This window comes from Curcuma longa, chromosome 1, assembly GCF_044706935.1.
Source record: "Curcuma longa cultivar G26 ecotype Majalengka, Jawa Barat chromosome 1, ITB_CL_G26_1.1, whole genome shotgun sequence".
NCBI lineage: Eukaryota > Viridiplantae > Streptophyta > Magnoliopsida > Zingiberales > Zingiberaceae > Curcuma > Curcuma longa.
In genome coordinates this window covers 20,923,274-20,948,188 of record NC_133861.1, presented here as the reverse complement: position 1 = coordinate 20,948,188, position 24,915 = coordinate 20,923,274, and the positions used below count along the sequence as shown (strand labels likewise).

The 24,915-nt window shown below is 39.1% G+C and overlaps 5 protein-coding genes across 6 annotated transcripts; 4 read left to right on the top strand and 1 right to left on the bottom strand.

Annotated features, from left to right (window-relative positions):
- The first annotated feature begins 2,372 nt into the window (after positions 1–2,372).
- LOC141831685 (homeobox protein knotted-1-like 2) lies at positions 2,373–5,030 on the top strand. Of its 2 annotated transcripts, none has more exons than XM_074719103.1 (6): positions 2,373–3,219; positions 3,632–3,752; positions 3,881–4,074; positions 4,169–4,300; positions 4,379–4,512; positions 4,638–5,030. In XM_074719103.1, exons 1-6 carry the CDS (start codon positions 2,461–2,463, stop codon positions 4,657–4,659), a joined length of 1,362 nt encoding a protein of 453 aa, XP_074575204.1. In that variant the 5' UTR covers positions 2,373–2,460; the 3' UTR covers positions 4,660–5,030. The 2 variants fall into 2 exon arrangements, with proteins under 2 accessions (XP_074575204.1, XP_074575209.1); XM_074719108.1 differs by having other exon boundaries at positions 4,634–5,030.
- Positions 5,031–7,471: 2,441 nt separating this feature from the next.
- LOC141831678 (uncharacterized) lies at positions 7,472–9,405 on the top strand. The gene is made up of 5 exons (XM_074719093.1): positions 7,472–7,858; positions 7,949–8,680; positions 8,753–8,832; positions 8,909–8,980; positions 9,056–9,405. Exons 1-5 carry the CDS (start codon positions 7,535–7,537, stop codon positions 9,270–9,272), a joined length of 1,425 nt encoding a protein of 474 aa, XP_074575194.1. The 5' UTR covers positions 7,472–7,534; the 3' UTR covers positions 9,273–9,405.
- Positions 9,406–9,760: 355 nt separating this feature from the next.
- Positions 9,761–16,238, bottom strand: LOC141831668 (synaptotagmin-5). The gene is made up of 13 exons (XM_074719082.1): positions 15,903–16,238; positions 15,205–15,307; positions 15,072–15,124; positions 14,796–14,916; positions 13,961–14,082; positions 12,597–12,698; positions 12,433–12,507; positions 12,232–12,311; positions 11,998–12,148; positions 11,700–11,930; positions 10,520–10,819; positions 10,327–10,440; positions 9,761–10,216 (listed from the first exon to the last, which is right to left on the bottom strand). The coding sequence occupies exons 1-13, from the start codon at positions 16,005–16,007 to the stop codon at positions 10,067–10,069; spliced, it is 1,707 nt and encodes a 568-aa protein (XP_074575183.1). The 5' UTR covers positions 16,008–16,238; the 3' UTR covers positions 9,761–10,066.
- Positions 16,239–18,274: 2,036 nt separating this feature from the next.
- On the top strand, positions 18,275–18,949 carry LOC141831699 (ethylene-responsive transcription factor ERF008-like). Its single transcript, XM_074719111.1, has one exon. The coding sequence runs from the start codon at positions 18,297–18,299 to the stop codon at positions 18,765–18,767; it is 471 nt and encodes a 156-aa protein (XP_074575212.1). The 5' UTR covers positions 18,275–18,296; the 3' UTR covers positions 18,768–18,949.
- A 1,356-nt stretch (positions 18,950–20,305) lies between these two features.
- LOC141837921 (cyclin-D3-2-like) lies at positions 20,306–21,926 on the top strand. Its single transcript, XM_074725287.1, has 3 exons — positions 20,306–21,296; positions 21,369–21,511; positions 21,582–21,926. The coding sequence occupies exons 1-3, from the start codon at positions 20,576–20,578 to the stop codon at positions 21,816–21,818; spliced, it is 1,101 nt and encodes a 366-aa protein (XP_074581388.1). The 5' UTR covers positions 20,306–20,575; the 3' UTR covers positions 21,819–21,926.
- The last annotated feature ends 2,989 nt before the right edge of the window (positions 21,927–24,915 follow it).

Below are 24,915 nucleotides of genomic sequence, written 5' to 3'. Positions count from 1 at the left end.
TCTTTTGCATTTGCAAATTTAGATGGTGATTTAAACGATCGAAGGTCTATCTTATGTTTGTTTGTTTGTTTTTTGATTCAACATGTGTTTCTTGGTATAGTAAGAAGAAGATTTAGTCTCACTTTCTTTTATTATAATGGAACAAAATTAAAGACCTCTTTAAATGTTCATCAAGTATGTGTTTAGCTCGATGAGTGATTAGTTAGTTGAAAAGGTTTATTGTTCTCAAAAATTTATCATTGGAGGAAAAGTATATGGGGATTGAACATTAAAGGTAGATGATTCTATCCAAATCATATAATGGGTTGCAAGATATAAAGGCAAATTAATGTGATAGATATTTTTATAAAGTTCCTTAGCTTTTTAAAGGAGCTTTTAAAGAATCTCATGGTAGGATTGAACTTGACTTTAAATATTAAATAATTAAAATAAATTTTATACAATTTATTTAGTTTTCAAATATATTAATTATCGCATCACAATGACTAAGTTATGTCTTTTAATAATAATAATAATCATATGATCAAGAGACACATTATTCTTTTATTTTTATTTTATTTTTTGATAATTTAGGTATCTAGACCTTGGACTCAACTAATCATGTTAATCAAGCTTATATATTGCTTAGATATATTTGATAAGTTAACCGAGCTGAGTTGAACCGAGTTTAATTATACTTCAATATATTATGTATTATTTTAAAAAAGAAAAGAAAAAGAAATTTGACTTCATATAAGATTTTTTGAGGGGCCATTGATCCACTAGGTGCAAGCTTTCACCGTGAATTATTTTGGTCATAGAATTTCAAAGGACCACATAAATTAGACATATCGTTAATGACATACGACATATTATTCCTTACGTGGATCCTCCTCCGTAGGGATGGAAAAACTAATTCAAATTAATTTAGATAATTTTTTTTAAAAAAAATAAAATAAAATAAGCCTAAATAGACTTGATTTAATTATTTGTATTCAATTTCATCTTGTCACGCTCTTCTTTGTTTTATTTATGCTTGATATAATCAAGTAGCTTAATAATTAATTAATATTAATTTTGAGGGGTTAGATATTAATTTTTCTTTCTCTAATCACAATCAAAAATATTGGTAGGCATGTGATATTTCTTCCCATCATGATGTTGAAATCATTGCTATATCTCAAAAGCAAAATTTGGATTATTTTTATTTTTATTATTATTATTTGTGGCAATGAGTGATTTTATGCGATAGAGATGTCAATTAGTGACTTTAATCATATTTCATAGAAATATTCTTATATATTTTCAAAATGTTAGAAAATATATTCTTATACATTAAGTTTATGCGTATTAGAAAATACAGGTCAAATTTAATTGGTTCCTCTCATAAATATCTCTAATTTATCTTTTTTTTTTAATCTAATTATCTAACTGATTTGATTATATAAAAATTTTCTATCAATCATCAAAATAAATTAAAGTACATCGCTCCGCAGCTAATATTTTAAAATTATTTTTTTTATTAAAAGAAATTAATCTATAGTGCATAAGATATTTAAGTGTGTAATTTTGTCCTTGTGCTTTCTTGCCGTCAATTTTTTTTAATAAAAAAAGAAAATCGATTAATGGATTTTCTTTGAATCCAAAATTATTTTCAATATTTACAGAAGTAGACCTCCCTGTTGCTGAGATTTCTGCTACCACGAACAAATCCGGTAGCACAAGCAATCCCCTTAAAAATAACTTAAATTAATTCAATTCAATTTACAACAAACTCCCTCTAATTTATAATTTTGGTTGGAAAATAATTTATTGCACGAAAGCTACTGCTCACTTAATCGGCTGCATTTTCCTCCAATAATTACACCTCTTTTTTTAAATAAATAAATATATATATATATTTATCTTATTTATCACAAATTACACCTTTTTTTTGTTCGATTAAGTCGACGCCTAACTACTTTAATTAAATCTTCCAACTGTCACTTGTTGCTATCGATCGGAGATTCCTGTAGATAACCAATTCGTGGATACAAAATTTTTCCACGATTATTGTATGACTTTTCTTTCTTTTATTTTTATTCTTTTTTCCATTATCATTTATCTCCTATTATACTAATTTGACAATTTAATAAATGCGATTAATGGGAAAAAAAAGATTTTCTGAAAATATTTGAAATTTTTTCATTTACTCTTGTACTTTAGCTTATTTTATAAAATAGCCTCTATAACAACTGAGAGGGATTGATAATGGAAACGATAATAGTAAAAAATATAGGGGCCATTTCGAAAGGTGGTTGGATTAATAAGGGGGATTAGGAGTTAATTAAGGTGGGTTAAGGATAAAAGCACGGCAGCAGATTATTAAGCTCGAGGCTTCGAGGCGTGGGTTGGAGTTTCAACGTCGCCGTCTTCTCCGTTTTCCTTCTCCTCCCTCGCTTTTACTGGTCGGCGAGGCAGCGCGCGGTGGTGGGGCTATCGATGGAGTTCCGTAACCACCTCTCGCACGAGCTGGCGGTGCCGCCGTACGCGGAGCAGCAGATGGCGGCGGCGGCGGCGGACAACCGGGCGGCGCTCCGGAAAGCCATGGATCAGCTGTCGGCCACTCGGCCTTCAGGCGCAGGTGAGGAGGCGGATGCCGTCTCCGACGACGGGAAGGATCTCCACCGCCTCATGGCGAAGCCGGCCATGGCGGGCGGGAGCGGACCCACCTGGCTCAACGGCGCGATTCTCCAGCAACACGGGCTGGGGCAGTATGGGGAAGGAAGATTTTCGCACCTCCAGACCTCGTCGGCGTCGCCGGGAGGAGGAAGAGGAGTCGGCGGAGGGCACTGGTTCCCCCGGCCTCCGCCGGTCCTTCAGAGGAGCGTGAGCGAGGAGGAGGTCCCGATATCGACCGACTCGGCCGTAGCGGCCGCCATCTCGGCGGAGGTCGGTGCCGGGGGTGGAGGGAGCGGGGTCCGCGCCGAGCGAGGCGAGGCGGAAGGGGGAAGCGGCGGGGAGGCGGCCGAGGGAACGTGGCAAAACGCGAGGTACAAGGCGGAGATATTGGCGCACCCCTTGTACGAGCAGCTGCTGTCGGCGCACGTGGCTTGCCTGAGGATCGCCACGCCGGTGGACCAGCTTCCGAGGATCGACGCACAGCTCGCGCAGTCGCAGCAGGTCGTCTCCAAGTACTCCGCCCTCGGCGGCGGCAGCCAGATGATGAGCGTTGACGACAGGGAGCTCGATCAATTCATGGTACCAAAAAAACTCTTCCTTTTTCCCAATCCCTCTCTCCTTTGTTCCAATTCTACTCTATTTAGCATTCAAAAACTCCTCCTTTCAACAGTTCGAACAAGAAATCAAAACTCCTTAAACGATTCTATTAAAAAAAAAAAAACTTGTAGCGTTCTTTTCTGATTAATTTAAAAAATGGAAATGGAAGAAGAAGGTTTGGTTAGGCAAGCGAATTCGGCAGCGCTCTGTTGGCTGCGTCTTCCAAACGAGTTTGTCCTCTTCTTCTTCTTTGGATTTTTCAGTAACATTATTGAGCCTTATTACGTCCTCTGTGCTCTCTGTCTGCATATCTTGAAATCGACCAATCCTTGACCAGATTTTTTCTGCTCCAGAATACTTTTCCTAATGCTTGAAAACACTTTGTTCTTTCCAGACACACTATGTATTTCTTCTTAGTTCCTTCAAAGAACAGCTGCAGCAACATGTCCGTGTTCATGCCATGGAGGCAGTGATGGCCTGTTGGGAGCTTGAGCAATCTCTTCAGAGCCTGACAGGTTTCCTTCAACCTTCACCTTCTGCTACTAACTCATTCAGTAACTGAGCTTCATTCAATTCAATTGTAATATTGTAAAAGCATTAGAACTACTGAAGAACAAGTGTCTAATTGTACCAAATGGAATAGGTGTTTCTCCTGGTGAAGGCACAGGAGGTACCATGTCTGATGATGAGGATGACCAAGAGGAAAGCGACGCCAACTTGTTTGATGGAAGCTTGGATGGACCAGACAGCATGGGCTTTGGCCCTCTTGTTCCGACCGAGACCGAACGATCCTTGATGGAACGCGTTAGGCAAGAGCTGAAGCATGAGCTGAAACAAGTATATGTGGAGAAAAGTCTTTCAATTTGTTCATCAGTGTCTTCATTAATTGTCAGCTAACATTCAGTCTTTTGGCCATTTGTATGGCTGATAGGGATACAAAGACAAAATCGTAGACATTAGAGACGAGATTCTTCGAAAGAGAAGGGCCGGAAAACTCCCCGGCGATAGCACTTCCACTCTGAAAGCTTGGTGGCAGTCACACTCCAAGTGGCCTTATCCGACGGTGTGCTTCTCAGCAATTTGCAAGCATTGATCCATACACTCTCAATTCCTTACAAAACTTTCCTTTGGGTTCATGTAGGAGGACGACAAGGCCCGATTGGTGCAAGAAACAGGGTTGCAGCTAAAACAGATCAACAACTGGTTCATCAACCAAAGAAAAAGGAATTGGCACAGCAACTCCTCCTCGTCTACTCTGAAAAGCAAGCGTAAAAGGTTCGGAATAAGCAACTGCTCACTAGCTACCATGTCTCCTTCTTCCTCTTCTACTCAAAATTTTGAAAAAACTTGAAGAAAGCAAAAACAATGTAGGTGATAACTTTGCTGATTCATGTAGGCAGTGAGGCAGTGAAAGAAGGTTAGGACCATGAAAATTTTGTCGAATGTTGCTGTCGAGAAGAACACTTTGTCAAGAGAAGCAAACTCGATTGTCGCAAGGGCTTTGTATCATACATATTGGGAAAGCTAATCTTGGCACTATGGAAATGGGGTGGGTGTTGGATTCAGTCTTGTGTTGCATAACATCCTCTTTTTATATTTAGTGGGATTGTCGATAGCTCTGAAGATACTTAAAGTGACTTATTTCGATTTTTATCTCCTGTATATTTTGATCGGTAAAGATTTGCCTTTTGGTTTGCATATGCATAGATTCTCCGAGAAGAAACAAATGTTAATATTCACTGATACAAGAGGTTCCATTAATGTTCATCTAGTTAGTTCTCAGCTTTGTGGCAGATTTGGGATAATGGAGATTTCTCTTGCTTTCTGATGCTGTTTAGTTTATAAAAGAAATAAAAAACCAAGATCTTTAATAGGTATTGATGCCGCGGAAATTTGACCGCGTTGATGTGGCAGTAGAAATCCATCTCGCATTAAAGAGCAATGACATCAAAAATTTCTCCTCATGACGCAATCTTCTCTTTGTGACATGATTGAATTTGCAAAGAATAACACATGTCAAAGGATTCACCGAGAGTTATCTGACGAGGTCCCTTCAATTTCTAAGTTATCACTTCAAATAATATAAAACGGAGAAAATCATTTAAAATGGAGTAAAGTCTGAGATTAGATTGTAGCCAATTGCTAACCAACTTTTCATGGACTATGTCAAGGGATGCATTGCATTGATGCGGGTGATATAGTTGATGTGGCTCTCACTTAAAGATTAAATTCATGGAACTCCAAATAATATAAAGCGGAGAAAATGATAAGAAATAGAGTAAAATGGAGTAAAGTAGATGATATTAGATTGTAGCACAATTGCTCGTCTAGAAAGTTCCTTCCTTGGCTTACTCTTATATAAGGAAGGAAGCCCAAGGGCCTCATTTCATGAAAAGGTTAAGGGATGCATCTTATTAAAGGGCATTATTGTGCCCCTTTGGCATGGTGTAACACAGACGTATCATGGACGCATTATTTTATTGGCCATAATATACCAAACTGTCAGCGGGTTCCCTCGATACCCTCTATTTTGCGTGTAAGGCCAAGGGAAATACGCATAATTTGAGGTCGATTCCATCATGTGTCTAACACGTGTACCTGAATGAATTTTCCTAATTTATATTTGTGGGGTTGATTCCAGGAGATGATGACCTGAGGTCGATCCCAGAGATCATGCGCCTAATGCCTGTGTACCTGAATGAACTTATGCCTCCAGGGCTCCACATTTGTGGGATCGATTTCAAGATGATGACATAAGGGAATCCTGTTGAGGTAGCGAGATTTGAGGTACCTTTAAAGGGCATCATTGTAACCACGTGTCCCTTCGTGTTGGTAATAGTTGTATCCTTTTTCGCATGTCAGGAGGTCAGAAAGTCCGGAGGTCAACAACTTGAGAAGTCAAAAGGTTGACGGATCGAACCGGCTAGGCAGGTCAATGTGTCGGATCGGCTTGGCATGTTGACGGGTCGGGAGTTATGAACTTGCCACATGGCTCACGTGTTGATCGAATTTTAAATCTGTCGCACGGCTCTTGCATTGGCCGAATCTGACCTTGTCACATGATCCCTGTAGTCTCCCCACATCAGGCATGAATTGAGCATAACAAAGCAAACAAGCTAGGTGAACCAGGCAAGTCGAGAAAACCAGATAAATGGGTTGAGTTAGACGAATCGGTCATGCTAATTATATAGAGATGGATCTTACTGTTATTAACATTTCTTTTTATTTTTTTTTGTCTCCTAGAAAATTCATCCTAATTAAACATTAAAAAAAAACATAATTCCTCATATACTTTATTTATATACTAAATTAAGAAATATTTATGAACTAAATGCAATATAAAAATATTTTCGATGGGAAGAAATAGTATGATAAGATGGAATCAATCATCAAATCCTATATCTATCTAAACCTACCCATCTCGCTGACTCACCCTAGTGGAGTGGGGCCCATTTGATTTGCCAAACTAATCTAATTTATTTGACTTACTCGCTTTATTCATTACTAAGATCCATCTAATCTTTTAGACATCAAATTTAATGGTCCCCTCCCCTCGACTAATTGAGCACCTTAGATTCATTTATAATTAATTATTTATCTCTAATTTATATTTGAAGTGACAAGTAATCTAAAATTTAGTAGGTGGAGCCCCGAGCCCCGATCGACTCATAAGCAATAAAACTTATGTAATAGAATAGGTTTCAATGTCTTCCATTTTTTAATCTGCCACTTTAGCTCACATACGATCGGCGACTCATAAAGTAAGAAAACTTAAGAAGCTATCGTCGATGTATTACTATCTGTGTTTCATAACCAACTCAGCTATTCTGGTGGAAGCTTCAACGTTGGACAGGTTTATAAGGACGACGCAACTGTAGGAATCTGTCGTCGATGTATTATTATTGTGTTTCCGGATGTACCATGGAAAACAAAGAACACTTGGACTAACAAAAACAAAAAACAAAAACAAAACGGTCTATTTGCTGAATTAGGGGTTCTTCTGCCATTTCCAAAACGAATTGGGGGCTTTTGCAAAAAACCTCCAACCCCAACGTGCTCTGCTGGAAGGCTCCCCCCAACGGCTACCTTTTCTACCGTTGCTCGGAAGCGTTTCAAAACTCCTCCTTTTCCAAGCCTTAAATCCTCACTCCCACGGAACAACAATACGTTTTTGAAACTTGTCCTCCATTCTTCCTCTCGTCTCCAACAAAAGATTTCGATTTGATCACCAATTTGAGATCATTAATCCAATTGAAAGGAATTCCGATCGCCAAAGAAGACGGCGAAGAAGAAGAAGATGGTGTACACTTACACGCCCACCTACTACTCCTCCTTCCATGACACCATCACCTCCCTCTGCAAGTCCATCCTTCCCTTCAACCTCCGGGGCTGCCGGCAGCCGCTGCCGGATCAGAAGCTCGCCAAGCGCCACTCCGACAGCCTCAAGTGGCAGCAGGACTCCTTCCACCGTATCCTCCACCTCATCGCCCTCCATAACGAAGGCATCGTCCCGGAGGCTGACGTCGTAGCCTTCCGCGCTCACATGCTTGACACCCTCATCGCCGCCCCCAAGGACCTTGAGCCTGCCGGCGTCGTCCGCGACAAGCTTCTATTCTTGCAGGTTTACTCAATTCGAAACGATCATGGATAGAAAGATGTCTCAGTGATTGTATGAAAAAAAAATCCTTTTTTTATTTCTCTTCTGTTTCAGGAATTATTATATGCCAAATGCATCTCGGCGGAGGAGTACCACTCCTCGAAGAGGCCTCTGCTGCAGAGGCTCGCCGTGCAAGGCGTCGAGCTCGATTGCCGGGACGTGATCGTCCGGTGTCCGACGATGAGCTCTGAAGAAGAATGGTCGGTCATAGAGCTCAGGGACAAGGAACCAATGCCGCCGTCGGCGGAGAAGTCCAAGCACCGAACTCCCATCAAATCCTTCATCAGCAGCGCGGCTTCGTCATGGACAGGGAAGGGGGCGAACAAGGATCTCTCCTTCCCCAAAACCACGAGGGGGCCTCTGGGCTCCGTTGATGTGAACGACAAGAGCTCTATTTTAATGCCGGAGAGCTCGCCGGTGGTGCCCTTCAAGGCCGACAAAGGCAAGAGGAAGATGTTCCACGACATGTTCCGGAGAGAGAACCACGACCAGGACGAGAACAGAGACCCACTGATAGCCGAGACAGAAGAGAAGCCGGTGAAGTCTACAAAGAAGCAATGGGGTCTTGAAGGGCTCAAGAAATGGAAGAGAGGAGGCGGCGGCGGCGGCGGCAGCCGCGAAGGTGACTCGACGACTTCTTTCCTGCCTACTGTCGAGAGATCCGATGATGCTTCCTCCATTGCTTGCACCCTCGTCGCCTCTCCGATCGGCCAAGGCCCAGATACTAAGAGGATCAAAAACAAAATTCACTTGGACGGCTCTGCTTCTGATTTCATCATTGACAAGGTCCGAGAAAGAACATTCTTAAATTTTGATCGCTTGTAGATGTATATTTCACTTCCGTCTTCTTGTCTGAAGGTCTTAGGTGACAACATAAAGAAGGAGCTTTGTCGAATCCAATCGGAACTGAGCACGAAGAATCAAACCCTCGATTTCTCGTAAAAGCTCTCTCTTTTTTTATCACTACTTTCACTTCAGTTCATAATTACCGATTGGCAATTCTCCCTGCGACAGGGAAGAACAAATTGAAGCAATCTCAACCAAGCTTCCAGTCGACAAGGCTGACTTGAACAAATTCTTTCCAAGGTGAGATTCCAAGAACTTGAAGCCTTCAGTTTAGATTGTTGGCAGCTCATATGAATATGAAGTGGGGCATTGCAGGTCATGGTGCGACAGATATGGAGACATTGTGCTCGATGTCGTGAGGAAGGAGTTCAAGGATCATGTCGGCGAGATGGAGGCCATCAGAAGTGGTGCTAGAGACAAGCATGATGATGGCGGATGTGGAGAGAAATGGGTAGCATTTGGAGACAGTGATGAGGGGTTTCATCCCAATCTCTTCTCTCAGAAGCAAAACTCACTGAACCCGTTCGTTTGATGACAACCGGAGGAAGTTGCTCCTTCTCTCTCTCGAAGGGAGTAATTCAACGACATGGTTGTGTTTTCTGTGCATGAACGAGAGCTGTTGGATTGGATTCATTCAATCTCCACTGTTTCTAATTTATCGATTAGTGTGTTTCTGCCTCTGACTGAGTTGATACTATGGCTTAAACTCAGTTTACACTATTGCTTAGTGTAAAAAGGGAGCGGTAGGGAAGATCAAAGGGGTTCATCTAAACATGTTTATCCTATTTAGCGTGTTTCATTCATCAAACTTGTTCAGATTGATGATGAATTCATTTCATCATACGGTAATAAACTTTGTCCAGTGGATCACTGAAATTAAACTTTGTCCAGTGGATCACTGTAATCAATAGGTATTGACCCAAGATATTATATTGAAGCAGATATTATATTTTACTAACAGATCACAAAACAAAATTCTAAATAATACATCAAAGTTTTCAAAGAAAATTGACAGATCCGTCACCAATTATAGTCACCTCAACTGCAATTTACAACCAGGAAATGAAGCAGTTCACAATGAACCAAGTCCCCTTATTACAAACTGCCACTTATTAAATGGCACAAGCTCTGTGACGCTATCACGCACAATGAATCTTCGATGAAAATTTTATTACACTGAATTTGTGCTTCTGTCCTAATTTACACCAGCTAATGAAGGAGAAGTGACAAATCAGATTAGCATCTCCATTTATACAACCACAATTGCCAAATTCAAAGGCATTGTGGTGAAAGGGACGAGTGCCATCCTGAAAAGGGCATACAAACTCAGGTATTATCACGGAATATGGGTTGTGCTGCCCACTTTAGGTACACGTTAAGCTTTCCAGATTTAGCCCCTTCTAAAGAAAAACTATCTCTGACTTCCCCTTCAAGTATGACCCTTGTCAATGTCATGATGCATCGCCCCATATAGTCCTAATATCATAAATCATTTACAAGAAAATTAATAACACAACTTTACTGTGCAATTGAGATTACTTGAGTATGAGATGATATAAATGAAAACTTAAGAATGGAGCAGGCACCTTTCCAAATGTGTCATGGTCCCAAACTTCCAATATAAGCATATCATGTAGGCCATCTTCAACCACAATGTCAAAAGTTTGATTCCAGGTTGGATTCAAGCTATCATTCACAACCTGCAAAGCACAATGTCATCTAGTTAAGCGCGTCTGAAAAAAATAATCTTTATGTTTATTGAGCATGTTAGAAAGTCACCCTAGTTTTGTTCTTTGTTTCTGATTTTTTCATACGGATCACAACAAAGGGGTCAGCCTTTCCCATTACGTCCATTGCAGGCAAGTCCTCCCCAGAGATGATTGTTACAGAAAGCACTCCTCTTACTATCACCTCCTTTTTCTTTTGATTAGCTGTGCGCTCTATGCTTTCAGCATCAGCTCCATTTGTGCTACTCTTGAGAACCTTCTCCAAAGAAGTCATAGAGTATTTTTGATTGGCAAAAGGATTAGAAAATTGACTCTCTGTGCCGAAAGGACAATATAGAAGCTCTAGGTGAACCTGATGCAACAAAGCAAAGAATATCAAACATGCGAGTATAAGAAAGAAAGCACACAATCAGCCAACATGTTAACTTCAGTAAAAAATATATATACACATGCACATGCGCCCAGATTTTAAGATCACTATGAACAAATATAACATGTACTTGCATATACATACAAAGACTTCAAGAACATTTATACCCTTCCAGCTCAAAAAGGCACAATTCAGTGCATTCCATGACATCACAAAGCCAATATACAAGGAAAGCATGTGAAACTAAAGCAATGTAGTTGTCCATTTAATTATATATGGTTACTTGGACCATATATCAGCACATATTAAGGCTTTGGAATAAGTAACAAAAAAGCTGTTATTTGTTTTGGGCATTCTAGGAAGGGATCTAATGATTATGTAGTCTATAGTTTATCATGCATAATGCCAAAATGGTTAATAAAAGAATTAGCAAGAAAGAGTCAGGAAAAGATAGTAGTTTATCGCAAATTATAAACTAACCTTGCCATAATATTTTATAGCACATCTTTGTTTATTCCAATGACTTCCACGTATACTAAATCAGCATACTAGACCAATACACAAGGAAAGGAAAAGAGTGAGAAAACATGACTTATTTCCTCTACATATGGTACTTATCCATATAATTACTCTTGTTCAACTTGGAGCATTGATCTGCTAATATTGCACCTGTTAAGGCTCAACAATATTTGCTACTCTTTTCAGACATTCTGTGTAGGGGAATTAACAAATATGTAGAAAGTTTGTCGATATCGTCAAAATTTTCTTGATCATGCTTTATTTCCTGTCACTGATTGCATAATGGAAAAAAAGGTTGTGGATGCTAATATTGCTAAGGACTAGTTACTAATTGCACACTAACCTGACCACGGTCCTTCTTGTCTCTCTGCACTTCTAAATCTTTGACAAGTCTCAACCAGACATCTTTCACTTTTCCAGGTTGAAGATCCTGTAACCTTACTTGAGCACAACCTATCAATTCAGATGCCTGTAAACCTTCATCGTCATATATCTTTACTGTCAAATTCTGAGTAGAAGCATCCTCAACTGTGAACTCGAAGTGTTCATTCCATATTGGATCTAAATCATTGTTCTGCAAGGAGTGTAATGTCAAGTGCAAAAAAGAAATATGTAAAAGAGAAGTCTGTCTTTTCACTTACAATGACTTTGCTAGTCTTTGTTCTGTCACGTAGTGGGCGTATATACAACACAGCATAGGGATCGGATTTCCCTATTAAGTCTTTATTTGTCAAACCTTTTGCTTGAACAAGTTTTACCTCCAGAATACCAGTAGGTTTCAGTTCCAGGTCACTAAGACACAACATGAAGGCATTGTCATGAATGAACAAATCAGATGGTGCCCCCTTCCATTTAAGAGATAGGACGCAATATACCTGTAATCTCCAGGTAAAATAGGAATAATATTCCGTACTGGCCATGTTATCGAATCTTCAACAGCATCACGAATCATTCCCTGAAACAAAAATATTTTCAGTCAGAAAAACTATGAAACTACTTGCCCTCTTTTTCTCCTGGTGCCTCTTATAATTTATCTATCTATGAAAGATAAAATAATTGGTTGGACTTTCTGGAACCTCAATCGCATCCGATATTCCAGGAAGTGATGATATATCACCACCGACTACTTTAAGAGTAAAGTCAAGTTTTTTCTACAGCAAAAAACAAAATATATAAGGAATATGCACAAAAAAAAGTAATCATAAAACAAGGTAATCCATGGTGCAATAAGTCTATATACCTTCTCTCTCAAAGAATAACAAATAGCTCCAAAGCAAGGAAACTCATCCACCAGCGGTTTAAAAATCACACGGAACACACCCGTGAAGCCAATGTTTTTCACCTAGTTCACAAAATACACAGTTCAAGGATCTGTAACAAATGAGAAAAGGATCAAGCTTCATATTTTACATGCTTCAGCAGAGACATATTTTAAATAGAAGATAGATATTAATTAAAAGAGTGATATGGTGGTTAAACAACATGAAAATTCCATATATTTTCATTAGTTTCAACTAACCATGGGCATGGCTCATTGGTGCTCTGTAACACAGCACCAGCAGGGCTGAAGGTGCTGTGGTATGTACTATAGTTAAATGGCCAAAAAACACTTGAATAACATGCAGAGGTCAGACACCTACAATAAGAGGGCTAGACGACCTGCTAGTAAAAATTTTATAGCATAAATCGGAGGCCAAGCATCAAATCAGATTATACTGAACTTACATATGTCATATGCACTTAACTCTAAGGTGTATCCCAGTGAAATAATGCCACTCTTTATCCGTTGCTTGTACTAAATGTCTTTAGGAGGAAAATTTTTGTTGCAAGCATCATAACTGAAGAGAATTAGATAATGCTTCTACACAGATTTATATCAAAGTTTTTCTCTCTTTCACCTCATGTGTTCCTGAGACATAAGAAAGGATGAAACATGTCCTAATGCAATAGGATTTAGTGATTCTACATAATGGAATGCACAAGGAAAAAGTGGGAATTCAGAGGAATAGAAAGAAACAAAAAAATATTAGGAATTTAGAATGCTTTGTGGATAAAGTTGAAAAGGAGTGGACTTTATTCAATAAGATAGAATCACCCATAAAACAATTATATGGATGAGTTCTCAAGCATGAATTAGTATATGTTTCTCGGACATGAAGGCATCATCATCAAATATTATGGCCTTTACCTACCATATTCTCAGTATAGATATCATTCAGAAATTGACAGGCTCCTTCTATGTCTGTTATATAATGTTCAAACAACATTAATTGTTAATTGCCGCGGGGGTGCGGGGGATTATCAAAAGGAAGGAACTAATCACCTTTACACAGAAATTTGCAAACAATAAGGAAAATATACCTTCTATATTGCAGTTATAATTCATTAATTCAGAGGAAAATGCCCAAATCTGGAAAGAACTAAGGGACCAAACTAACAAATACTCATGTGGACTCGATTGAGTAATGTGGTCATCTAAAAGAAACAGTAAACAATTTTAACTACCAACAAGAAATACTCTATAGGATGTGTGAATGCCAATTTTTACTCAGTGCAGTAGATTCATCTTAATCACATTTTTGCTACAGCTGCTCCCATAGGTACCTGTATCGGAAGTGACACACCAACTCTTGTCCGAACATCAAGAATAATGTTTGGATTGCCATCCCACTGCATCTCTAGCTCCATTGTGATTCCAGATTTATCCCCCTCAATGATTGAGACACCTAGGGCAATTATTAACATTTTATATGTCCAATATTCAGTAAGGTTAAAAAAACTTCCTTGTTGAGTAATCAGGTCAATGAAACAAATCAAGACTCAAGAGATTGAACAACAATCTAGCTACCATAACTTAAATTTTGTACTTGAATTTGTTCCATTTCCAACAGTAGAGAAAATTTCCATACAAGACAAAGGCAAAATGGAAAATTATTGTTGCAATATAAGTTTTAGAGCAAACCAGCAAATTCAGCCCCAAGCTGCTTCATGGTTAATGAACAATAATGCAAAATAAGAATTCTGCGGACAACAGATTGACTAAGCATACATTGATGTAAGATAAAGTGAAGGGGCAGAATACATGGATCCAAGAAGTCAATTAAGCATAAAAAGATAATAAATTTTGGTATTTCCATAAATAATTTGGTAACGTTAAATCAATAAAAAAAAAAGACAATTCTGGGAATTGTTTGGAGTCCACTCACACCAATTTTGGTAATTTCATTCACTGATAAAGTTACTTGAAGTCTACTCACCAAAAAAATGAGACATACATATTGGAATAGATGAAGAGGCATTCATAACTAGAGAGTTACTGTGAATATCTTATGGAAAATACTTGTGATTCAAAAGGCTTGTTAATGAATAGATTTGATTAGAAGATACTTTCAAAAATGCAAATGGTTATTACATAAGTGGCATTTGCTAGAAAACGCACCTGTGAATTGTGGAGCAACAGTTCCCAGCGTAAGCTTTGAAAACTTCAGAGAACTTAAGACAATTGGTTTATATTGTTCAAGCACTGGCTCAACAGAACTTCTTATTAGTTCAGAGGCTGCCTGAAGCAATTGTATTGCAAAGTCAACCAACTCCATAATGCATTAAAAGAAACTACATGTAGTTCTGATACAAATGTGATATGTGTACAATCCAAAACAGATGATGCTGCAGAAAAGGAAACAGATGAATATTGTTAGAAAAAACTAAAGAGTACCTGATCAACAAAAGGCCAGATCTTGGTAAGTTCCAGGTTCAGCCAGTTCAGCTGTAACAATAACAAGAATATCAATACGTAGACAATAACAAGAACATAAAGGATCTTAGCAGGAAGGAAAAGAAACCAAACTTTTGCTTCTGTGAGAAAACAACCCACGAAGGGTAAAATTCAGCAGGCAGTAGTTTCCTTGAATCTTCTACTGTCATTCTTGCGAAAGAAGCAACAGCTGCAGCCTATATAAAAAGACTTCACTATCAGTTCCATCCTAAAGAGCCCAAATAACCATTATTTTCTCAGTTATACATCATTCAGGGGGAAACTCTGATGCAATATATTAACGTATTTGATTGAAAAACAAAAAAGAAAATAATTCCTCGGATATGCCATATAAATTTTTCTAGTTTCTTGAATCATGAAAGAATTGTTGATATACAAAACTCACGTGTTGTACCAACTAACTAACTCATACCCCATATCTACAACGATACAACTTAGACCAAAAAAATCCTATCTATCTAGAACATTCCATTATACTCCAATCAGGATGTTTGATGAATTTAATCAAATACGTACACAACCCTTTTCTGAACCACTTTGCCGACCTTGTTTCCAAACACGCACAAACTATGATCTTAATCAACCCGCAAACAAATGTCGGCTCTCAATGTCAGATCTACAGTATTACCAAATCAGGACATGCACTACTATATCAAGGCAGCAAGGGAAACTACCATCGTCAACGGAAACAACAGAAAAAGAAATACACGAAAATTTCCACCGCGAAACATACTAGCCGGCAAAAACGAGCCAAGGTAAAAGAAGAATCACCAGTTCTCCTCGGCTCTTGGATCGCCTGTTCTCCGAGTGGACGAAGGCCATGACGAGGCCAACGCCGACGACGACCCCTAGGAATAGGCCGAGAAAGAACCCCATGGGCGGAGATCCGGCTGCGGGATTCCGAGAACGGGGAAAGCGAGTCGAACGAAGGGAGGAAGCGTACGAGGAGGGGATCCGGATTCCCTCGCTAGTGTTTCTCCGCCATGGATGCGACGGGGATGGCGTTGAGGACGGGACCGAGATCGATTTCTTCGCCTCCGCCGCTTCTCGAACACCTGGGAGCGTGGGTGGCTTTCCGCCTTCGTTTGCCTTTGCTTTCGATAACGATCTTTGCACGGACAACTTATACGCGTTTTTCTTACGCCGGCATGATGGACCGTCCAACGAATAATCTGACGGATAATAAAGAGACAACTCAGCGCGTAAAGCAGCGGGTGACCGACGGGTACCCTTGTGACCGGAATTGGCCGGTGTTAAGTGGACAGTGACGGGGCGGACGAGGGGGGGCTCGATTAGCCGTTGCCGACGTCCAAATCACATGATAATCACGTGAGCGTTGGTGTCGATTGCCAAGTGTCTGGTTTTCGAGAATTTATAAATTGAGGCTTAAAAAAAGAAAAGAAAATAATATTTTAGATTTTTAGGATTATCCAATAATCAAGTGATCAACTTGGTCATGGCTTAGCGACCGATTAATTATCTGCTAATTTGATTTCATGTGCCTGATTTAGCGTGTTTAGGTTCGCATGTTCAAAAAGATGTATCGAATGCTACTTGTTTATTTCGATAACACATTATGATCTAATTTATCCTAAATAATTAGGATTTGTACGGTTTGAAAATGAAAACAAAATAAACCTTTCAACATGACATGAACTCTATCGATCGATGAATAACAAATTAAATTCATTTTTTTATTAATATATGTGTTGGTTGTTCATAACTTTTATATTGACAATTATGCTCTATGTTTAGCATTAACATAAAATAGGAATGTGAAGACATACTATATAATATATAATTATCTACTAGAATAGGTGAATACGTGATATTTAATTTTTATTTTTTTATATATTCACAAATTCAAACAAGAGGTTAAATGCAAGTGTGTGTGATAATTAAAATAATAATAATAATACAAAAAATAAAATAAATCGACAAAAAAAAAGAATTACACTTTACTACAAGATATTCTCTAAAAGCAAAAGCCTTAGCACAAGAATTACACTTTCTCGCTAGATTTAATGAAAATTTTAAGAAGAGACAAGAATACCAATTAAACTTTTAGATTGTTTTAGACATTTTTATCTTAATTAAAAAAATTAAAATAACCTTATCGCTAATTGCACATAAGACAAAATCAATCTTCCGCGATCTTATCCGTTATTTATTCGATAACGCTGATGCAGTAGCTGCGTAACACGTGGAAGGCGCGAGAGAGGAGTGAATTCTAAGCTTAAGAAGTAGGCGGCTGCTTAGATTATGAGTTGACTTTTGGGTTGCCAGCTAATTAAAACGACACCGAAAAGTCAAATCCACCACATTTATCGTATCGTTCATCACCTACCGTGAAGACTCGACACGTCCACACACGATGCATTGCATCTTGATTAATCGTCAATCTTACGTGGCAAAGTCGACCAATACGTGCATACCACGTTGACTGTTTTGCTTTTTTGTTTTTTTTGATCAAATTTGCTAATTGTTTAAGACCATGTTTCTACTTTGAAGGCGATGGCAACAAATGCGTCCAAAGAGGGCATAGACTATAATTTAGATATCATCGATAAAATTCATTAATTTTAGATATTCTTAATATTAAAGCTAGAAGCCTAAAAAACTTCACTATTTGTTAAATTTTAATTATAATTTAATTTATAAAATCAATTTGCGAACATTTTGAATTCATGTTAAATTTAAAATTTTTAAAAAGCTCAAAACTTACTCAAATTTTCACCGCAATCTGATTGGTGCATGACCTCAAAAATGTTAGACAGGTCGGCGCTACCGACATACGGACGGCGGCATGATTCTTTAACTTGCCTCCTCTCGTAGCCGTTGGATTCACTCAGCCATCTACATCTGTCCGTCCGTATCGGCGGTTCCCTTGCGACCACGCCACGAGGGAAAAAAATGCTTTTTAAGAAAAAAAAAACAATTACGAGAGCGCCTGTCAATGGTTGCGTCGCACCGCCTTCCTTGTCGGCCGAGCCACGTGGCGGCGGCTGCTGTCGCCGCCCTCGCGTCGACACCTCACCCATCGCGACAGCTTCACGAATCTTAACGCGCGGGTTTTGTCGTCTTCCTCTCCTCCGTCCTATATCTGCCACCAGATAAACCAGCGCCGCCCACCGCGCTAGATAGTTACCTCAGGCGACGCCGAGTATGCGATCGATAATTGAAGGTCCGCCGGCGGAGGCGGTGACGCCGATGAAGGAGCACCACCGGTACCGAGGGATACGGATGCGGAAGTGGGGGAAATGGGTGGCGGAGATCCGGGAGCCGAACAAGCGGTCGAGGATATGGCTAGGGAGCTACTGCACGCCGGTGGCCGCCGCGAAGGCCTACGACACCGCGCTGCTCTACCTCCGCGGCCGCGCCGCCCGCCTCAACTTCCCCGAGGATGTGTCCGACGACGACGTGGCGGGCGCGGCTGCGATGTCGGCGGCGTCGATAAGGAAGAGGGCGGCGGAGGTCGGCGCCAAGGTGGACGCGCTGCAGCTGGGCAGCGCCGCCGCCGCGGCGCTCGGAGGGCGGAAGGAAAGTCGAGGGGGTCGGAAAGGGGAGAAGCGGAGGTACAAGAGTCCGGACCTGAATCGGGAGCCGGAGCCGGAGAGCGACGACGGCGAGGAGTAGAGCGGCGGCTCATAGCCAGCAGATACATGGTTACAGAGTATGATGTGGAAAATACCGTATATACTAAAATTAACGGAGATAGTTTTTTTTTTTTTTTTTTTTGCCTTTTTGGGTAACTTTCTAGTTGTAAACGTTGGGATTTGGTAGTAAGAAGAGTTAATCCACCTACCAATTAGAGATAATTGTAATTATGGAAAACTATGTGATGAACGGAGCCAAGGCAAAAATATAACAAAAGGCTAGTGCAAAAATAAAAAGTGCCCTTTTTATTTTCATAAAACAAAAAGCTCATACTTTTATTACAATTTAAAGAATATTTTATCTCCTTTTTTATTATTATATTTAATACATCGATTTAGTTTACATTCATAAATAAAGTTATTTAAACCATGTTAAAATTTAATATAGTATTATTGATATGAAAGTATTGTGATCGCTCCTTTCTATATTTATTCATTTAATAATCTAGATTTTCAATTAATTAAATTTAGAGGTGATAATTAATCCAATTACATAGTCGATCTTCATAATTAATTCATCGTCATAGAATGTCATCACCTTTGGCAACCCCTTCAAATGGCTCCACATACTTTAAAATAGAATAAATCATGGAGAATTTTTGCCCTAAGGCAATGGAGAATTGGCTCCAAGTCTCGTTGTGATAAATATTCATGTAGATACCAACTATGCTAACTCGTGCGGACATGCTCTTTTCCTATATCAACATTATAAAGATGAAGTATCATGGTGAAATAGAGAAGGGTTTTCTACTAAATAGTTTGAGGATATATATTAAGCAACAATTGGATATAGTTGAGTTGATTACGACGGAATAGATTTGTTAAAATGGACAAGGATCGAATCTCGACAAAACCGAGGTAATGCCCTCTCCACAGTGACCAATTGTAATTTCTTAATTTATCTCCTCACAGATAATCGTAAAGTCTGCTCCACAAACATTGATAAATTTTTGATACCATGAATGAACGATAGGCTCATTTTAAAACACCTAAATCTCATTAGGCCATGAATGAAAATATATATTTATATTGCTTTTTTATCTTGTTGTAATTTAGTTTAATCTATACAATTAGTTCAAGATATATTAGTTTATGGATACATTTAATTTTAAAATTCATGTTAAATTAATTAATTTAGTTTTAAGTAAATTCATACTTTAATCTAAACCTCGATTATTAAAAACAATTGGCAACTCAAATGTGAGCTGTTGGCTTTTTATTTTTTTTATTAATTTAGATATTTAATTTTTACGATTTAATTAATTTTAAAGATGATAATTTAGATATTCAACAGATCAAATACTACCCGGGGCCCTGGAGTTCAAGCCGCTGCCCTCCTTAAATAGTAGAACAATGCCAAAAAAATTATTTGTTCTTTTATCACAAAAGTGCCCTTGAAATTAAACACATGAAGCCAAAAGCAAGACTGTAAAATAGTTAATAAATTAGCATATGAAAAAGAAATATATATATATATATATAACAAGTAAATCGAAAAATTAGAAAAAATCCCTAAACTCCGCCAATTAAAATCTGCTTCTTCCTCCATTTCATGGCAGGCAGGCCTTCTGCCAACCTCCCACCGCATGGAGAAGAAGATGGAAAGAAGAAGGCAGCGGCAGTGATTCTGGATTAAAGAAACAAAAATAGAACAGAGAGAGAGAGAGCAGGAAGGATGCAAAAGAGCATTCTTCTTTTTTTCTCTGGTTTGTTTTACTCTCTTCTCTAGATTTGTAGGATGATCAATCGAGTGTTCCATCTTTCTCTAATTCGGTAGAAGGAAAAAAAATGGCTCTTTTCGATCTTTTGGATCATCTTTATTGCCAAGAAGAGAACTTGTTGTGGGAGGAGGAGCATGGGGAACCACCGGCGGCGGATGGTGAATCCAAGCACCTCTTTCTCCCGGCGGTGGAGGCGGAGCAGGAAGAGTGGGCGGAGTTGCTCTGTTCTCTCTCGTTTAAAGAAGGGGACTTTGTGCTAGAAGGTTTTCCCGACGGCGCCGACTCGTATCTCCCGTCGGTGAGGAAGGCGGCGGTGGAGTGGATTGTGCGGGCTGCCACGAGGCACGGATTCTCCGCCCTCACAGCGCTGCTCGCAGTCAACTACCTCGACAGGTGCTTCCTCCCCTGCGCCACGCGGAGCGAGGCCCTGCATCTCCGCGACAACAGGCCGTGGATGGGGCGGCTCGCGGCCGTAGCGTGCCTCTCGCTGGCGGCGAAGGTGGAGGAGATGTGCGTGCCGCTCCTGGTCGACCTCCAGCTGCTGGATCCGCCGGAGGACGGCGGATTCTTGTTCGAGCCGAAGACGATCCAGCGGATGGAGCTTCTAGTGCTCTCCGCTCTCGGCTGGAGGATGAATTCCGTCACTCCCCTCTCCTTCGTCCACCATCTTCTCCACCGCCTCTTCTCAAACCCTAAAAAAGCCGAAACCGGCTCCAGCGGTGGCGGCATCGCCCACATTCGCGCGCTGGTGAGGAGGTGCGAAGCGAGTCTTCTATCCGTAATAGCAGGTCGGTAATCATCAAAATCCAAGCTTTGCATTCAAGCAACCATTTCCTAAATGCTTGGTTTATCTATCAAAGATCGGAGATGGGTTCGATATCCGGCGTCGGTGTGGGCAGCGGCGTCGCTGCTGGAGGCGGCACGATCCGCGGTCGACGGAGCCGCCACGGCGGCGGAGGTCCAAGAGACCCACCATCTCATTTCCCTCCTCAACGCCCCAAAGGTGAGATTTTTATCTTTCTCCCCTGCCTCTCGACTCGATCTCATCTTCTCACATTCCAAACGTTCTTCAGGAAAAAGTGGAAGAGTGCTATCAGCTAATCCTTTCAGAAACCATCACGATTAGCCACAAGCGCAAGCGTTCCTCCCCTGCCTTCTGCTTCCGGTCATCGCCGCCGAGTCCCAGCGGAGTGATCGGGTCCTGCTTCAGCGGCGAGAGCTCGTGCGACTCATGGGCGGCGCCGCCTGTCAAGAGAAACAATGGCAGCGCGAGGGAGACCTTCGCAGACGAGGGATTCGGAGAGCATTAAGGTTTATTAATCAACTTTATATGTCTATTAATGGATCTTAAATGCAGTCCACTTGCCTTCCATCTCCATCTCTCCGCCATGGATAGACGAGGAAGCAAACGCATCAATTTTTCTGAGGCTTAATTAATTAATAATAATAAAGTGCTCAAATTTCAAAAAGTTTGACTATCTATTGAAAACGAGTGAAATTTTTTAAATAAATTCATATAAAAAAGAAATTCATCTTCTGAACTATAATCTAAATAACTCGCCTATTAAATTAAAATTCGCCGTTAAAATCTCAAGTCATTTAATCCATCGCATGCTCTTCGTCTTCGTTCGACATTCCCCTGCAGTAAAGCGAGCCATGGTGTTAATTACCTCAACAATGCTCGCGTTTCTACAGCTGCTCTGCAACTTTACTCTGCCTCGTCGACTGCGCTTACAGAGAGAGAAAAGGGAGGCGGGAAAGGAGACAGACACGAAGGCAAAGGAGTCGAAGGTGTCAGCTGTCTGCTTTTGTCAGTTTGCATGCGAAGAGGATGGAAAATGGGAGATGGAGGTGGTGGACGAGGAGGGTTGACAATTAACAATGGAGTTCAACATCTTCTATCTCATTAGTATCTCATTAGTATCGATGAACTCCATCAAAAGGAGGCAGAGGGTTCGAGGAAAAGCTTCCCCTGTACTACGACAGGGCATTCATGGAGCAAATAATGGAAAAGGAAGCTGATCATCGACCATAATGCTGCACAATTAATTGGAGACCCGGCTGTGGAATATATCAGAGAGCCCACAAATGATTAATGATGCGATGGGGGCAGGTGCCGAGGGCCACGCAGTTCACGGGTTTTAATAATTAGCGACGATCACAGAGAGTGAATTAAGCAGCTTCCTCGCCAAATGATGGACGAGTGCCACCATCATTAATGGGAGACTCATAGGCCTCGCGTGAGCTCCACCAGAGCAGCACAGAGCAGAGCAGAACAGAACAGAGCAGAACAGAACAGGGAGCAGTAGTTTTGAAGTGTCCCTCTCCTTGGGCACAACACTATATATTGGAAGAATGGTGCCATGAGGCATGCATGGCAGGGAAGGTCCCCACGTAGCTCCACAACTGGAAATTGGCACCGGAGATGGGGCAGGGGCAGATGGTGGAGAGATGTGCCAGGCACCGATGAACAATGAATGTTGGGTTTTGTCTTTAGTTGAGGTGACAGGTTTGCTTTATTTCGTTGGGCAGCTGGATGATCAGCAGCATGTGGAACTGCAAGAGTAGTTGGCTGCGATTTATGGAGTCAAATGGCCACGAACTTGTCGATCACGAGTCGCTATAATTTAGCACATTTAACGAGCTTCATCCGCATCCGCATACACTGGTCAAAATAACAGCCCTTAACACTAGTCAACTAATAATACATGCATACTTCCCGTCCGATTTTAAGCGTATAATTTTGGTCAGGAACAAAAAATTACATATGGATTAATTGAGTTACATTTTATAATATTCAAATTTATTTAATAAAAATAATTGAGTCAAATTTAAAATAAATTAAACTATTAAAATAATTATTTAAATTTAATTTAATTTTTTAAATAAGTTTTGGTTTGTTTAGATGTCTGTTTGATTATTTAAAATATTTATATTTTAAATTTATTTGATTGATAATTAATTTTAATAATATAAATTTATTTATTCATTTTAAAAAATTTTATTTATTAGGATAATGATTAAAATTTTATTGATGAATATAGTTTAGAAATATTATTTATATGGAGTAGATTTGTTAAAGTGGATAAGGGTCAAATCTCGACGAAGCTGAAGTAATCAATATTTATCTCCGTCAGAATACATATGTATTCATTTTTGTTCATTTAATTTAATATATTATTTAAGTTTGTTCATTTAATTGATCTTGTATGTATTAAATGAACATAAATAAATTCTTACTAAATTGAACATCAAATTTATTTAAGAACGGTCGATTTATTTATAGTTTATTTCCTGATAGGATCGTTGAAATCATGGATTCTAACTTATTTGTTGAAGAAGAGTTCAAGTGATCATTAGCTAGAAGAAGACCAGGGTGGCGCGCAGACCTCGTTAATCATGCAGTCTCGTTAATAACGAGACCTTTTTTTCTTAATCACGTACAGGAACGCTAACAACACACCTGTTTTTTATTAGATAGACTTGATTCACCTGCATATTTAATAATTAATTTTTAAAATATCCATCTCGAATTGAATTCAAACTTCATTAAAAAAAATATGTCATGCAGTATATAAATCAATTAATTAAAATATTATAATTATCTGATCGACACTAAAGTCGTCATTTAGAAACTTAATGTCAACTTTTAATAAGTTTAGTAGATTTATATAACTAAATAAAGAATAATAAACTTCATATCTATGACATAATTTCGATTTGATTAAAGAATGTCATAATGCCAGAGGAGTCTAGGATTTGGGTTTAGAGTTGAAAATTCTTTATGTGATATTAATATTTTAATAGATGTTTTTATAGATATTATTATTTCCAAATTGTGATTATAAATTATATATAAATAAAGTAAATTTGAAATTTATTAAATTTGTGAAAAATAATTTTAAATGGGTATTTATTATTATTATTTTAAAATACTTTAATATATATATATATTTATTTATTTATTTTTAGGATAATTAATTAATTTTATACAAAATTCGATCACCACCACCAATCCTTGGTTGCCAACACCTTCCCACGCCCGCCAAGTGCCAGCCCATAAAAGATTGCACTATTTTAAAAATATTTTTTTCCCTAAAATTCTATAACATTGAACTATTTTTTTTATAGTAAAATAGTATATAAATTTAAAATAACATTAAATAATAATAATAATATAATGAACCATTAAATTAGATATTATTAAGGTTTAATAAAATTTAAATAAAAACGGATGGCAATAAATACTTTGCAGCTCATGATCATATTTTAGATATATATATAATTAAGACTCTTTTTATTAGCTAGACTTGTCAATTATATATAACTCATTCTGTATTTTTAGATAATTGTAGTTATTTGATCTAATAATTAAGTGGTTATTTTGATAAATAAGAGGTGTAGGTT